The sequence below is a fragment of the Pogonomyrmex barbatus genome, unplaced genomic scaffold (assembly GCF_055798465.1).
Source record: "Pogonomyrmex barbatus isolate J1 unplaced genomic scaffold, ASM5579846v1 scaffold1, whole genome shotgun sequence".
NCBI lineage: Eukaryota > Metazoa > Arthropoda > Insecta > Hymenoptera > Formicidae > Pogonomyrmex > Pogonomyrmex barbatus.
In genome coordinates, this window is record NW_028297098.1 from 13,033,831 (window position 1) to 13,049,548 (window position 15,718).

At 43.6% G+C, this 15,718-nt stretch overlaps 1 protein-coding gene across 5 annotated transcripts; it reads right to left on the minus strand.

The window, feature by feature from the left end:
• Nucleotides 1-197: 197 nt before the first annotated feature.
• LOC105422654 (uncharacterized) lies at nucleotides 198-15,670 on the minus strand. Of its 5 annotated transcripts, none has more exons than XM_089079293.1 (4): nucleotides 15,532-15,667; nucleotides 15,377-15,458; nucleotides 14,187-14,704; nucleotides 198-4,420 (listed from the first exon to the last, which is right to left on the minus strand). In XM_089079293.1, the coding sequence occupies exons 3-4, from the start codon at nucleotides 14,193-14,195 to the stop codon at nucleotides 2,612-2,614; spliced, it is 1,818 nt and encodes a 605-aa protein (XP_088935419.1). In that variant the 5' UTR covers nucleotides 14,196-14,704; nucleotides 15,377-15,458; nucleotides 15,532-15,667; the 3' UTR covers nucleotides 198-2,611. The 5 variants fall into 5 exon arrangements, with proteins under 5 accessions (XP_088935419.1, XP_088935415.1, XP_088935430.1 ...); XM_089079289.1 differs by having other exon boundaries at nucleotides 15,367-15,458; XM_089079304.1 differs by having other exon boundaries at nucleotides 15,377-15,452; nucleotides 15,532-15,666.
• Between the last annotated feature and the right edge of the window lie 48 nt (nucleotides 15,671-15,718).

Sequence of the window (15,718 nt, forward strand, 5' to 3'; positions counted from 1 at the left end):
TATTATTCATTCAATTTTCTGTAATTTTAAAATTTCATTTTTATTTACTAAAAATTTTAATCCATTCATAATAAGCGTATAATAAAAATACATTATGACTTTTTAAATAAAAAAAATTTTTTACGTATATATTTATATTTTAATAGACATCGTGTACCTTTTACACGGTGAATTTGCGATGTAAATAATATACAACCTTTTGTAAACAAATTAGTTTATTAACATTTATACACAAGAGTTCATACAATCCAGCATCAGATAAATTATAAGCAATTTATATCGATATTACGCCTAGTTACTACTATTATACTATTATATTTTATTTTATTTAATGTTATTTTATTTTAATGTTATGTTCAGTCGCGCAAGTCTCAACTAGCGCTCGTAAAGGACTCGCATTTATGAACGAATCGCCGTCAACTTTCGCTCACGCAGTCGCTCGCTCTCGCCGAAGGTGCATCGTACCCAACGTCGATTTCAGTTTCGAGACAAAGCTTGAATTTATAATCAAGATAAATTTATCATTACTTGGAAGCGGGCAACTCTGGAGATTCCTATAGCGTTTCGTATTCGAACACCATTCAAATAAATAGCGCTACGAAGATGAGTCACGATCTGTTATCTGATCACCAAAGAGAATTATGAGAATAAGAATTATGAAGCAAGGCGCATTTCTTTTCAACACGAGCGAGCACGTAGATATGAGATGTACATATAATTCAAATGTACGGTAAGATAACGAGACAGATTATAATCAGCGTTATTACGCTTGTCGACACCAGGGCGATAGCGAAACAGATGTGATACCCGATAAATCAAATTAACAATCGCCTTTACAGTTAAGCTCGGATGATTAACGTTACCTTTAGTAAGACAAGAGAGATGCCGATGTCCCACGAGATTCGCCGATTCGCCCGCCGGGTGAAATCACGGATCTGTGCCAAACGTTTGTGAAATTGAGGACATACACGTATATATACACGCCAGAGATGTGTCTCCCGCGCCGGCGGCTTCCTCGTCGGCATTGTGTGCTACCCGCCGGGGAAAGTTTATTTACAGTCGAAGAGGTGTTTTCAATCCCGATGCGCGGCTCGATGCACGACTTCGCGAGACCCCCTCTGATCCCGAACGAGCTCTCCGCGCTATGCACTTTGTCGTCGTGCGTACTTGTATGTATGTATGTATACGTATGCATACGTGACGTTTGTACGTGTACATATGCGTGTTGTGTTACAAACTAACTCGAATAATATACACGCAGGCCATATCGTGAAACAACAGCTAATCAACAGCTGTAGAGTTTTGGTCTTCGACAGGCTTGGTCCTTTGACATTTCCTTCAAATTCCTTCAAACCGAAGAAATAATCAGGAATGAATTAATTAATTAATTTTCTCGGGGAGCATAAATGACTCCTTTTTACGCACGAGTTAAATTATAAATTTAAAATAAGAAAATTAATATATTAGAATTATTTAATTTGATTAATTTCGAAAGTAGTTTTTTTTTTTTTTTTTTTTTTTTTGGCAAATTTGTAAACTGTATTTTCGAGAATAAATTGCGAGATATATTTTCTTTTCTCACGGCGGGGGGGGGGGGGGGAGGGGGGGAGGTCAAACCCAAGCGGAACGTAATAACGTAATTAATGCAAGTCCGGCGAGATTGTCGCCTCCTTTCCTGTCAAGCGCATAAACTAATTCTCTCTCCCCCCCCCCCATCCCCCCTGTTAACATACACTTATTGCTACGGTTACGTTTTATGATTACGTGCTTCTTCGCGCTCTTTGCCTTGTGCTCTTACTATTATCGGCGAAGCCTGGCAGTGCTCACGTCACGAGCATGTACCAAGTGTGAAAGAGGAAATCAAAAGGGACGAGGAAGCGGAGTTGGAGTCACACAATTATATACAGTATCTGAGTCGCGAGCCAGGTATGAACTTGCGTAATCGGGCACGGGAAGGCCCGATGTTACACTGGCAAGCCCTTGTTTTACGATACATACAATATCATAATTAATATCATTACACGCCCGCCAAGGTGGAATAGCTTTCTCATTATCTGCCGATTCCTCTCCCTCCCTGAAGCACTATTCTACGTTTGTCTCACGCGTCTCTTCTATCGGACGTCGAGACGTATGACGGAGAGTAAAATTTCGCGGAGGTAACTCACCGAGGGCAAAACGATTCGTAACGATTCGATTTCACTTGGACGCCGGTATTCAAGGTTACTGTCGTCATGGCTCGCGTACTATTGAACGTACCAAGTCATTCTGCGTCCTCTCGCGAGCTATGAATAACCATTCCTCACATACATATGTGTGTGTGTGTGTGTGTGTGTGTGTGTGTGTGTGTGTCCGATGTATGCAAACTTTATTGCGTACGTGTGTGTTTTACTGCCAAAGTTTCAAGAAATTAAAAGATATCCATATGAGGAATAGGTCAAGAGGAAACGGATGAGGAATGAAAGAGAGTAGTACGGGGAGAAGAAAGAAATGGGAGGGAGATAGACAGAGGGAAAAGAGAGAGCTCGATCTCACCTTGCTAATATCGTCCTGTAGTGATTTACACGACTCGTCGAAGTTTTATCGATATCGATATCATCCGTCGTTTATTTACTCACGCGCTGCCCAATTTGCGATTATTCGTTATGGTATATTGATAGTTCTTGTTGGGCAACGCGCCGACATTCAGCGCCAGTACTTTGGACACGATGTTGAGGTCCTCGCCACCCGGGCCCTGCACGTTGCCCAGCTCGCCGGCGACCCCCGATTGATAAAGCAGACGTTGGATCTGCTTGGCAGGCGTCTGCGTCCTTGGCGGGATCTGCCGGAACTGAACGTAGGGATTGTAGACGAAGGTACTCGGGTTTCTCGACGGCACGTTGAAGTTAAACGTGTTTCTCGATGGAGATGATTGCTTGTTGTCCAGATTGAAACCGAAATTGCCGACCGCGTTAAAGGCCTCCTGCCTGTTGAATCTGGTGGCCGATGCTACGGGCGGTTGGAAGTCGGTGGGAAATGAGATGAAATTCTGTTGTAACCGTTGCTGATGCTGGGGTTGATGCTGAGGTTGATGCTGATGCTGTTGCTGGGGTTGAGGTTGCGGCTGGGGTTGTTGACGAAATTGCTGAAAGTGTAGTTGCTCCGGAAAATTCGTGCGGAATAACGGCGGCGTGGCGACGCTGGGAACTTCCAGAGATACGCTCGGTTGAAGATGAACGTTTGGGGAAGCCTCCAAAGGCGGCTGAAGCGGCAATACATTCGATTGCTCGAAGATGTGCGATTTCTGCAGTAACGGGAAATGATTGTGCTGGTGCAAACGGTAGATCCTTTGCTCCTCCAACTGCTTCAAACGCTGTTCCTCCAATTGCTTGATCTTGGCCTGTTCCTCTAATTGCTTAATTCTTGCCTGTTCCTGAAGGTACAACTGTTGCTGCTGCTTCTGCCTCAACTGCTGCTCGTAGAGTTGACGTTGTCTAACGAGAAACTGCGTCTGCTGGATCTGCTGTTGCTGTAGCTCTGCTAATTGTTGCTCCAGTAATTTCTGCTTGAATTCCAACTGCTCCTGAAGGGTTAGAGCTTGCCCGTCACCCGATTGCCTGTAAATCGGCACGATGCTTTTCGGCACACCAAGCTCATCCTGTTGCACCGTGAAGGCCGCTACTAGAGGCGCTTGGAAAATTTTCACTTCCTCTGCCTGAACTCGTTCCTTAGAAGACAAAGTGACATTATTCGTGGGCGGAACTGTCGGACTAGATGCTGTCGGTTTTGGTACGATCAGCCCGTTGGAGCTGGTAATCCCGCTGCTGGCACTTTGCGCCAAGCTCTCCGATAATTGCGTGATCGGCTTCAGCGTGATGCTCTCTATCTTGCTGACTGAGGACGAGCCCGTGGAAGTTTTCGCTTCCAAAGGATCCGTTCTCGCTTCCAAAGGATCCGTTTTAGATTCAGGACGCAGCGTCGTACTTTTATCTGGTAGAATTACGTTCTGTATGTGAAAGCTTCTGGCGTCGTCGCGACTCGCCTTTTCTATCATCGTCGACGAGCTTGAGGAAACGAACCTCTTCGACTCGAGAAAGCTCGAATTCTGCAGCTTCTCCTCGTTGGGGATCTCTTCATCTCCTGGAAAACCGTCGAACGAGAAGGAGGCCTTGGGTATCACCCCGATGTTCTTGTTCAGATTTTTCTTGACTACATCGTCGAACGTCTTCTCGACAGTCATAATAAGCGATTTTTCATCTTCATTCCTTCGCTGCTCCGCGGATTCGACCTCTAATTCCGTTAATGCCTTCAGTAATGCTTGCCGCAAATTTTTGTCGAGTTTTACCGGAGGTGGTGGAATTTCGAGAGTCTTAGCTGAGGTCTCAGAAATTTGAGACCTGGCCAGACTGAGGCAGAATACGGCTACTAAAATTGTTATGGCTACCTGCAAAGTTATAATGACGCATTATAATATTATATAAGATAAATTACATTTATTGTTAAATTATTAAATCTCGACATCTTTTATATTACGCGAAGTTAAATCTTCTATTCCCCTTTCCCCTTGTCGTAGCGAAATTTGTCTCCATGCGAGAGATCGATTTCGATAGATTTGATGCAACGGGGTCGTTCGGAAGGAGATAAATCACTGGCAGAACTTATTTATATATGTCACGAGATTTTGATGACACAAAAATCGACATTTATGACTGGTTTCACCGTATTGATTCGAGAGAGATTGAAAGCTAAAGTCTGTCCGGCTCGGTCTATCTCCGTGAGTCCCGTTATATGAAGTGGAAGATTCACAACGGCCCGTAGGCGATTTTCTCCTCCTAAAAACATGGTAAACACGTACCTATGGCTTTCGAGACGTAGACGAGCGAGACCGGCGATTCGCGTGTTTTACGTAATTACGCGAGAACGCGCGAATATACGTCGTCTGTCGTCGCCGGGGAGACATACGCGTGCATAATTAATTGCGCATGGGAATACATATTCCTATGCAAAACTGAAAACCATACAGCAGGTATGATAGTGCTTCGGTAGAAGTTCGTTCTTTCTCGTCGATTACTTTGCAAATCATTTCTTTTTATTACGCATTTTCTCACTTTTCGGAATCAAAGAAACGTGTTTTAATTTGCTCACTCGCGCCGAGGATAATGATTCGACTCGAGCTACGAGCTATGAGTATACCAAGGATCAAGGAAGGAAACGATAAACGCGAGAACTCAACGGGGATTCCATTATGTTTCTGTTGAACTCGAATGCAATTAGAAGAGCGTATCTTTAATTACGCACGTATGGAGCGTATGTGCGCGGCTCTTGGGAATAAACTTTGGTATTTAAGCGGAGAGAAACTCCAGATGGATGCCTCTCGGAGCTTTGTTACGTCGCCGGGGATAATCAAAATTCAGTACGGCGGGGACTTTCGTAAAAACGTTTAACCCTTCAAGCTCTATTACACGTTGCAATTCTCAATTCTCATCGTTGCATCTCTGCGTAATATATTGTCGATATTGTTACACTTCAATTGGAAGTGCATCGAGATGCGTCTCGCGTTCTCACGATGTTAAAATTATGAAAGTAAAAGTATAAACATTGAAAGAGAGCGCGCTCAAGAAATTTTCCCTACGCCTCCTTTTGTCTATAAGATTTTTATGGGAATAAAAGCTAATGGACATTTCTTTCTTTCTTTCTTTTTTCTTCTTCCGTTACGCTCCCGGAATATTACTCCTCAGGGGGAATGAGCGATGAATAATCTTTTTCTGTTAATCCATTAGCAATAGCCACGTGGACTCCGACGTCACATCTGTAATTATATGTCCTTACGCCACCTCTCAGGTAGTTACAAACGGGCAATTTGGGAAAGTGCCGCCTTTGATATTGCTTTTACGTTTAATGACACCGTTCCTTTCGTTTCCATAATGACAACGTGACGAGCGACGCGAGAGAGAGAGAGAGAGAGACTTTTCGGACAACGGTATTTGATTTTCGTTCGATTATTAAGGCATCATTATTAGATCCGCCTCGGGGATAAAGGCATCGCGATCCGTTTCTCCGCGCGGAATTTATTCAAACGGATCGGCCACGTAATCCATCCAGATGGCACGAACGACTACGCCCCGGAGAGGCCGTAGGGGCCCACCCATCAGAAGCGATTTGCGAGTCTTGAACTTTCATTCCCCGATCCGTCAAATCGCCGCGCGGTGGGAGCTTCGGTGTGACACGTTAGCAGGCGCGTCGAGGAAATTCCGTTTTCGCTGGGTCGTAAAGTAAGACTCGGCGAGACGAGAGGAGGAGTGGTTATTCACATACTGTCAACCATAACTCCTTGTCAACCGTGAAACCTCCCGTGGAGAAAATGAGTGGATTCCTCGCGCGCTAAATGTTCTTAAGTGTGCGTAAACAAAGAGAGAGAGAGAGAGAAGAAGCGTCGACCGAGCCGCGTTACACGAGGGCTGTACCTCTGACATTTGTAAAGAAAGTTCCACCGCGCCTAGAGGAGACAAACGAGAGGGACGAACTTCGCCCGGGTCAACGACGCGAACGTCAAGGATTAAAACAAATTATGTATTCCTCGACTGCAACGGGGACCGCTTAAATGCCGATGTGCACTTGACGCGTACGGGGAAAGCCCGTTAGACGTCTGTAAGCCTTCCCCATGTAATTTACACATAATAAAACGGTGAATCGTCACGTTTTAACTATCGCCGCTACGACGACGCGACGAAAGTGTCCCAGCTGTCGGCTGAAGCTGATCTCTCGCTTGAATGGCTGATTCAGTTCGCCGTAGTCCCCTCACGGAAACGGAGTATATTCATCGCGCGAACGGCGGAGGCGTAAGATCGTTAGAATGTTCATGAGGCCTTTTGTTCACTTCGAGTCACATAAACGCCGAATACGGCACACCTCCGCGGCCGTAAACTCGCGGAATGCTGTCAGTAAAAATAACAGGAGGAGGGGCATGACACGTACCGAACGTAGGCAACTTTGGGAACTTTCTAAACCCGTGACGCGCCAATCCTCCCGTATTGGTCCAGCGTTTCATCAATCTTCGCAGGCCGTGCAAAACGGGAGGGATGTGCCGAAGTCGCGCAGGTGTCGCATCTCTTAATAATAGTCCGGACCGATAGAGCTGATTCACTTTGCCCGCTTTTGACGTCGGTTTCACTTTCGAAACTCACCGACCGAGAATCCTCCATCTGACACGTGTCACCGTCGACGGTGATTTATATAGACACGCGTTAAGTAACTCTCCGTCGCAGAATGTAATTGCAGAAATGCTAATTAATCAGCGGCGAAAAAGTCGAAAGTCGCATAAATATGCGATACTAGGAAAGAAATTACTATCGCGAGATGAAAGAAGACAAATGCTACTCCCCGATGCGACGTCGGGTTCATCCCAACCGGTTGTTAAAACGATCTCGCAGCCCTCATATTTGGCTATCGCGGATCTTTGATTACGGATATTTTCGCGTGGCGAACTCCTGACCCGTCATTTTCCATTGTGAGGGAGAACACGGCGCGAGTTTCACCGCGCCTACAAAAGAGCTAAATCGTTGAATTGACAATACGAATCGCGCAACAGAAGATACCGCGAGCGAAACTCCGGATCCCGCGAGGGATCAATTAATTCAATATAACGATCGACGTATCTCATTGATTATACTTTAGCGTTTTATTAAAATTTCGATGAAAGCTTAATAAATTAACAAGCTAATTCTGCGTTGTCAGGTATGCACTTTAAATATACGAATCGAAACTGTCAACTGAATGTTTATAATGAACGGAATTGCTTCAATTAAATGCATAATGACAGACATCAACGATTGAGGAAGTTAATTATCTCACCATGACGATAACCAGACTGAGACAGTCAAGCCCCAATTATTATAATCATTTTCCAGACCTTCCACTTCATTCAGAATGTATCATGTCATTAAAGCAACCGGTTTTCAGTAATATAATTAATTCTGAGCAAAGTATATTACGGATTCTTATAAAATCGTGCGTTATTTTGATAGAAAAAACTTTTGCCAAAATATCTAAAAATACAGATCTGAAAATAATTTTGTCGAGCTGATCAAAATATTTATATACGACATTCAAATTGCCAAAATATTAAACATTTTTACAATATTATCATTACGCTGAAGCGACTCATAATAATTTTGATAGTCTAATAAAATTATTTTTAGATCTATATCTAATCAAAGTTTTTTTTAGATATTTCAGCAAAACTGGTTGTACATTTAAATTAATAATGAAATCTAAAAAATGGAGCCTCAGATAGATGGAGCCTAGATAGACACGACAAAATTTATGCATGCGGTCTTGCTGAAGCATAAAAATTTGATCAGGCACAGATTTGGAAATCCAATCTTATTGGATATCATCGAAATAATTATGCAGAATACTTAAACATAATATAGTAACAACTTTGCAAAATTTGTCGATATTCTCGTAAGCAATTTACTGATTGATTCTTTTGATGATCCAAGGAAAAATTACTTTCAAGCTCGCGTCCGACCAAATTTGAGGTTTGCCTCAAAGCCAAATCCTTCCGCGAAAATATATAGGTCGAGTGGAGGAGCAATAGCGAATGACAGTGACACCGAGGAGGAGCTTGTCTCGTTAAGATCGAAGAGACGAGAAGCCCACGCGTTTCACGCCACGCGCGATCCGCGCGGGGAAATAGCGTGAGAGAACTCGTCACGTTGATCCGGCTTGCAATAACACCGCGTTGGCGGTGCGCGCGGTGGAAGTCAGAAGATGAGGAAGAAGAAACCGCGAGAGCCAGGCGGCACTTTCACTCGGCAGTATGTCGAGAATGCGCAACTTGCGCTCGTGAACTTGCCTTAACTCGGCGGCTCGTACTCTTGCCTCGCGCGGCGTGACGGGCATTAAGACCCGCCGTCAGTTACAGGCTGCAGGCTCGGGCTTTTGTGCCGGATTACGACGAATCGGCTTGACGCAACATCGCCCGAGCGGCAACACGCCCGGCCGCATTTTTTCCCACCGGGGGTCTCTCATCGACAACATCGACGGCGAGACTTCCTTACGTGGTCTTCCTATTATTCGAAACGGCGCAGGAAAAGGCGCGTTTGTAAATTTGCGCCAATTAATGCAAGCGCGCGAGTAATGCAAAATAATCGGATCGAATTACGTTTCCTCGCGCCCGAAGCGCCTAATCGTTCCTTCCCACGCCCTCGATGGGAGGTATATACGTGATATATCCTAAAACTCTTGACGTTCCATAACAGACCCACGACGTCTTCGACGTGGGATAAAATTTAATTTTCAGTAAAAGAAATAGACGTCGTGACTTATTATTATTATTAATGTTGTCTCGCAACATGCCTTGCGTAATAGAAATTATATTAGAAATTAGTACGGGGGTTTCTCGTCCGTAAGAAATTCCACTTCTCGGCAGATTATTGGCGGAATCATTCCATCTGAGTGTTATTTGCCAAGATGTTTAACGTTGGAAATTACGAAGCTGTAGCAGAGATAATGACCGTCTTGAAAAATTTTTCAGGAGGGATTTTGCTTCCCGATATATAATATAAACCTCACACAGGCACTACATCGAAGTTCTGAAAGAGTCCCAAAGTAAAGTTCGAAGCACGGCTGAGTGTGTTTGTTATTAAATTATCTCAATTACGGTCATCACGTTTCCAATACGAAGTCACATTACGTCCGAGTGACCGGGCTCGGACAAGCGATGTCTTATAATGAACAAGGAAAATTATTAGATTTATGACTCCATAATGCTCAGGCCCGAAGTCGATTCGTTAGAGCTGAGGGTATACCCCTAGTCAATTTCGATCTTAGTTAGCGAACGATTTCACATCTGGATCGCATCCGGCGGAGGCAACAATAACAGGCGCAAAAATATTACGCTTTCCGCGTGCCAAAGTCATTCTTCCCAGGGATCGCGCAACCGATCGATAAAATCTTTTTCATTTTTTTCCTTTTTTCCACTCGATTTTCTCATCGTGTAATCGACATTTTGTCTGTCGCTGAGGAGGAGGAGCGGGGGTGAGGGGGAGGGGTAAGGGAGGGGCATTACGTCGCGCTGGGATATCTACCACGCGTAATTTATTTCGGACGGGATACAGAAACGCGGAAATGGGAAAACGTGAAAGCGCGATGTCGCCAAGTACGTACCGATTATACAACGAGTCCTTGGCGTAGTTGAGTAACACGCACAGACCTAAGCTGAGAGAGAGAAGACGGGCCGATGCGCCCGAATGCAATTAAACGCGACGTACCGCACGAAATCCGCCGTATCATATCGCGAGCTCGGAGTGAAAGTCGAGACCGGAGCATCCGGACAGAAGGACCGTGTGTCCGTCTTTGCCGTTCGAAACGGTTCGGCTTGGCCCACGTACGGACGTATCCCTCCTACCTAAATCGGTCCGAGGCCGATATAATTCCCAGGCCGAGAATATTCCGAGATTTTTATCATCTCTCGTAAGACTATTCTAGACGCAATTTTCTTCGTGCCTCGACCTCGTTGGTTTCGAGAGATCGTCTACTGATGGTCTACAAAGGGCGGTGGGTGGTGCCCGAGCGTGTCTCGGCAGTGTCGAGTATATACTTTATACACGTAATATCACGCGATTCTCGTGATAGACCAGGTCTTTGCGCGTGACCCGAGAGGGTCTCCGGGCTTGGAAAGTTTAGTTATCGGGGTGGGCAGTTGGCGGTCCGGCTTGGCCGGTGGAGGAAAGCGTGAAAAATCCGAAACGTGGGAGCGTCCTCGAGCGGGAGATAGAACGCGATTGTCTAGACGTGACCTTATGCGTTATTATGCGGGACGGACGCAGGATCTATGCCTAATGGACGAAAGGATGCACACGCGCGCGCGCGCGCGCGCGCGCGCGAGATGCATACTTTCCACTTTCGATGGCGAAAAATCGTAGATCCAACGGAGCGCGAAGATGCGCGTTCGCGATTATTAAGGAAGCCATTGGCGCTGACCGTAGCGTGGTTTTCTGACGTAGTCGCCGGACGGAGCACGGCGAGGGCCTCGTCTCAGATATTGGTGCGTCTCTCTTACGAAACTCCTCCGGAAACTCTTTCCCATTCAGAGAAGAGGCACGCAGGTGGGATCTACCGGTCTCTACCGTTAGTATTTACGTGCACGCCGATTCTCGATTAGAAGTCCCCGTGCACCTCTTGGACGGCATGGTCGGCTGGTCGGCGTTTCGTAAGAACTGCCTGCCGTGTAATACACGTTTTATCCGGCTTATCTCGCGCCCAAGAACCAGGATCGTTGCGTCGCGCCGGGACGGACGAAGGAAAAGGAAAAATTCAAGAACTTTCGAAAAAGATGCCATCTGCTTTCGGGGGGTCGTCGAACCCGGGCGACCAGCCCGGCGCGCACAGGTACATCCACGCCCATCCCTCCCGCGTCATCGGGCCCTGATAATTACTTTCTCTCGAAATGCGCCATCGACCGGGAATCTCTCGTCCCGGCATGACCGTCGCATTAAGACGACCGCTCTCGAATAATCGGTGCGGATGAGAAAAAGAGATATTTAAAGGCCGGCCTTTTCCAGCGAGGAGGACGGATAGGTCCTTTTAGAAAACTGGGAAAAACTGTTCATCCGCTAGTGGAATCGGCTCGGAGAAAATCGGCTCTCGTGCGCGCTCGCGCGATTACAAATCCACGGAAGTGAGCAATGCTTTTATCCATCCATCAAATCGATTTGATGAGATTGTTTCGAAGCCGTTTCTCCGCCGCGCCCTGTGCCGATTTCGAATGAACTCTCACGTACGCATCTACGTGTTATGGATCTATCCTTCGGTCCGTCAATCGAACTTATACGGGGAGAGAGAGAGAGAGAGAGAGAGAGCACATATTGTATGCATCTAGACCGTGACGCGTATAATATCTCGATTCCGAGAGGTTTCACTATCTTTTTCTCTTCTCTCTTTCTCTCTCTCTCTCTCTCTTTTTTTTTCTTCTCTTAATGCATATGCGCTTCTTCCACGGTGCGGTGCGATCAATCTCATCTCGTTCGTCAAATTAACGAGTCGCGTGTCGACCCTCAGTTTCAATCCACCCGCGAAACGCTAATTCCAACGTTAATTAACGCAGCACGTGTTCGTGCTACATGACAACTGGGTCGTTAGAAGCGCACATCCATCAACTTGCACTCGCGTGTTTCGCCACGGCGAGATTCGCGAACGAGTAGAAATTGATCCCAGTGGTCCAGCGACATCACCAGAGCACGTCGATTCATTAATGCGATTCGTAATGAGCCTAGTCGGCTTCACGGTGAATTGCCGTAAAGTGGACGCCGACAAGGTAAATTACTATTCGCGAAGATCGCGAGAGGACCAAACCTTTTTATCCGAATCAGTGACTATAAAATGACTATATTTAGCTCCTTCGTTTCGAATTAATCTCGAGAGTTATACCGCTGTGGACCGTTTTAAAAAACGCGAAGATGAAATTAAGGTTTATTAGAGTTTGTCACGAATTTTCGCTCGATAAGCGAAAGTCGTTTCTAAGAGTAAAATTATCATATTTCCAGACACCTTAAAACTTGATGGCTTTTATTAGATTTCATGGATTTTAAAGAAAAAACATTTTGGTTTTTAAACACATATAATTAAATATTTCTTTAAAAATCAACATGTTTTCTCTTAAGAGTCTAAAATATTTTGTATCAATCTAAATAAAAAGTAGTCGTTAATTCAAGCGATGTGACTTTTATATATGTTAACTGTTACTTTTTATATAATATATAAATTTAAGACATAACTCTATGTAACTATAAATAAAACTTTTGACCAGAAAAAATAGCCAACTTTTATATACGTTAATTATTACTTTTTATACAATGTACAAGTCTAAGACATAACTTTATGTAATTGCAAATAAAAAATTTCAATCAAAGAGAATATTCAATTTTTAGGTGTTAATTATTACTTTTTACTACTTTGCGTACGCTTAAGATATAATTCTAAGATGTAACTGAATGAAAAATGTTGACCAGAAAGAGTACCCTACTTATAACGTATTATTCTTTAGATCGTACAAAATCGATATCAAGTATTAAATCGTAAGGACCTTGGCGCATAAAAAAACTTGAGCGGTAAGACTTAAACGGTAAGAAAATTGGCCATTATTCTCCTTACGGTCAGAGGAATGATCGTCTGTGATAGGTCACTTTTCTTACCGCTTACGTTTTACTACTTAAGTTTTTCTACGGATTTCTTAACTCGATAATAATAATTGTCTACTCGCGGCAGCGTCGTTTTTCACGCGCTATTGAGAATAGCCATTGAGAATAGCGAAACCGCTAATTTTCACCGGAAATATATTATCTGACACGGTCTCGTAGAAAATCGGGCCAACCGGGCACAACGATTCATTAAGGGGCTATCGAAAACCGTTAAGTAGAAAATCGCACGCACGGGTCCCTTCCGCGCGAGCGATACGTACACTCGTGAATCTGGAAGTAGCGAAACATATGATGGAAGAAGAAAGTGGCCACCGTGAAATGCTCACATCGCGGGTTTCTTCGCAGGTAGAAACTCGAGTATCCACTCGAGTATCAATGCGTACGTACTTAGCCACTACGTAGATTTATCCGCGGAAGGATTGCTACCGTCCCCAGTAATAGCGTTTAATTTCGTCATAACGTATGACAGCTTTATTAATTCAACTTGAATTGTCGCTCGTTTCCTTTCACGAGGAGGAGAAAGACCAGAGAGGTTTTATTAATCGCAAGTGCAAGTGAAGTTAGAATTTTTATTTCTTTTTTTTTTTTTTTTTTTCCGGAACCGGTCGAGATTGTCCCGAGATTGTCGATCGCACGACGTTTAACGGTACACGCTTTTCGTTCACCATACGCATTTTTACGATATTATATATTTGTGTTTTGGACACTCTTGGACTCTTTTTTTCAAATCTCGCCGATCACTTCGCACTCGTCGAGATCGATATTATTCAAATCACTGTCACTTGGCACGAGAATATACATAATCCACCATCGCGAAGGGTGAAAAAAGATCGAGACGTGCGGAAGTTTTTGAAGAAAGGAAAAGAAAGGAAGAAAGAAAGAAAGAAAGACGGAGAGAAATACGAAGAAAGAGAGAAAGACAAATGAAAAAAAAAAAAAAGTCAAAAGAAAGTCACACTAACGAGCAAGTGGGAAAGCTGATCAGTGAATGAGTGGTTTCGTACTCACCAAGCGCATGATGCTGTCTGTGCCCACGCTCGTTCAGTTCTCGGCTTTTACTCGGGGAAGATGATCTCTTGAATAGGTAGGTAGGTAGTGATAGTCCCTGATGCGCGCGATGGAGGTGGGGTCACGTACCCCACCGGTGTTAACACATGTACATGCAGGTTACACGTACAGGTGGCAGGTTCACTGTCCAGCAGCCGCGTCTCGCCGCTTTCAGTCGTCGCGGATCGGCTCCTTTGAATACCGTCGCGTTCCCGTGACCCATTTCCGTCCCCCCCTCCCCCCACCCTTCCGCCCCTCAGGAATTCTGAGGTAGGTTACATGAATGATCAACGTTGGTACTCGGGGTACAAGAGTATACTTATACAAGAGTATCAGATACAAACGTTTTTCTTCTTCACTCGGAGTTCTTTCATCTTCTTTTGTATTTGTACTTTGTGTGGCCCCTCTACTTTCTATACGCAGCAAATTTTGCAGCAACATTGCCGCAATGTTATTGTAGCAGCGTTGCCGCGATGTAGCTGCAAGATTGGAATGTTGCATGGATCATTTTCATTTTTATTTCTTTGGGAAGTAACGCGTTAAAATTATCTTTTGTTCAATAACGAGTTAGTAACAATGTTTTTCTTATTGGTAATAGGAATGATAACGCAGTTACATTTTTTGAATAATAGTAACAAATATAATTGTTACTTTTATTCTTATTTTGCACGATTATTAGGTCCTCTAAAAAAAAAAATCTTTGAAATTTAATGAAAAAGTAATGAAAATTGTAATAACTCATTATTTTTTTAGGAACAATAATGATATCAAAATACTTTTCAAAAGTAATTTTCACAACTCTATATATATCAATATTTCCATTTCTGTCAATGTAAATTAAGTCTAATTTCGGTTTAATGTATCCTCTATCTTATTTTAATTTTTATCTATTCTTTCTCTGTCTACTTTTAACAATGTAAATTAATTTCAGTTTCGGTTTAACCTATTTTCTATCTTTTTTTTAATTCCGTCTATTTTTGATAATGTAGATTAACTTTAATCTCGGTTTGATTATTCTTTATCTTTTCTATTTTTAAAACGCTAAAAAAAGTTAAAAAATAAACCGAGATTAAAATTAATTTACATTTATAGAAACCAACATAAGGAAAGATAAAGAGAGAGAAATGAATAATAACGATACTTTTGAGTACTTTTGATGTTTTTGCGTCTCGGAATATACTTGCCCAAATACACGTTCTATCATCATCAAAACTTTCTTCATAACTTCTGAAACTTTTTTTGCGATTTTACAAGATGCGCATTTCAAAAACGAGAAGATAAAGGCACAAATAAAAAAATTACGTACGTTTTTGCCATCCACTCTTGATTTGCATATTCTAATTTCGTCAGATTTTCAAATTTGTCGATTGTTGACTTTGATGATGAACGACCACTGCGAACGCCACTGCGACGCTGCGGGAGGGACGACGCGTTTACATCCATTTACATCGCGGTTTACACCGCGTCGAGGCCGCGAATCGAACGAGTGCGAA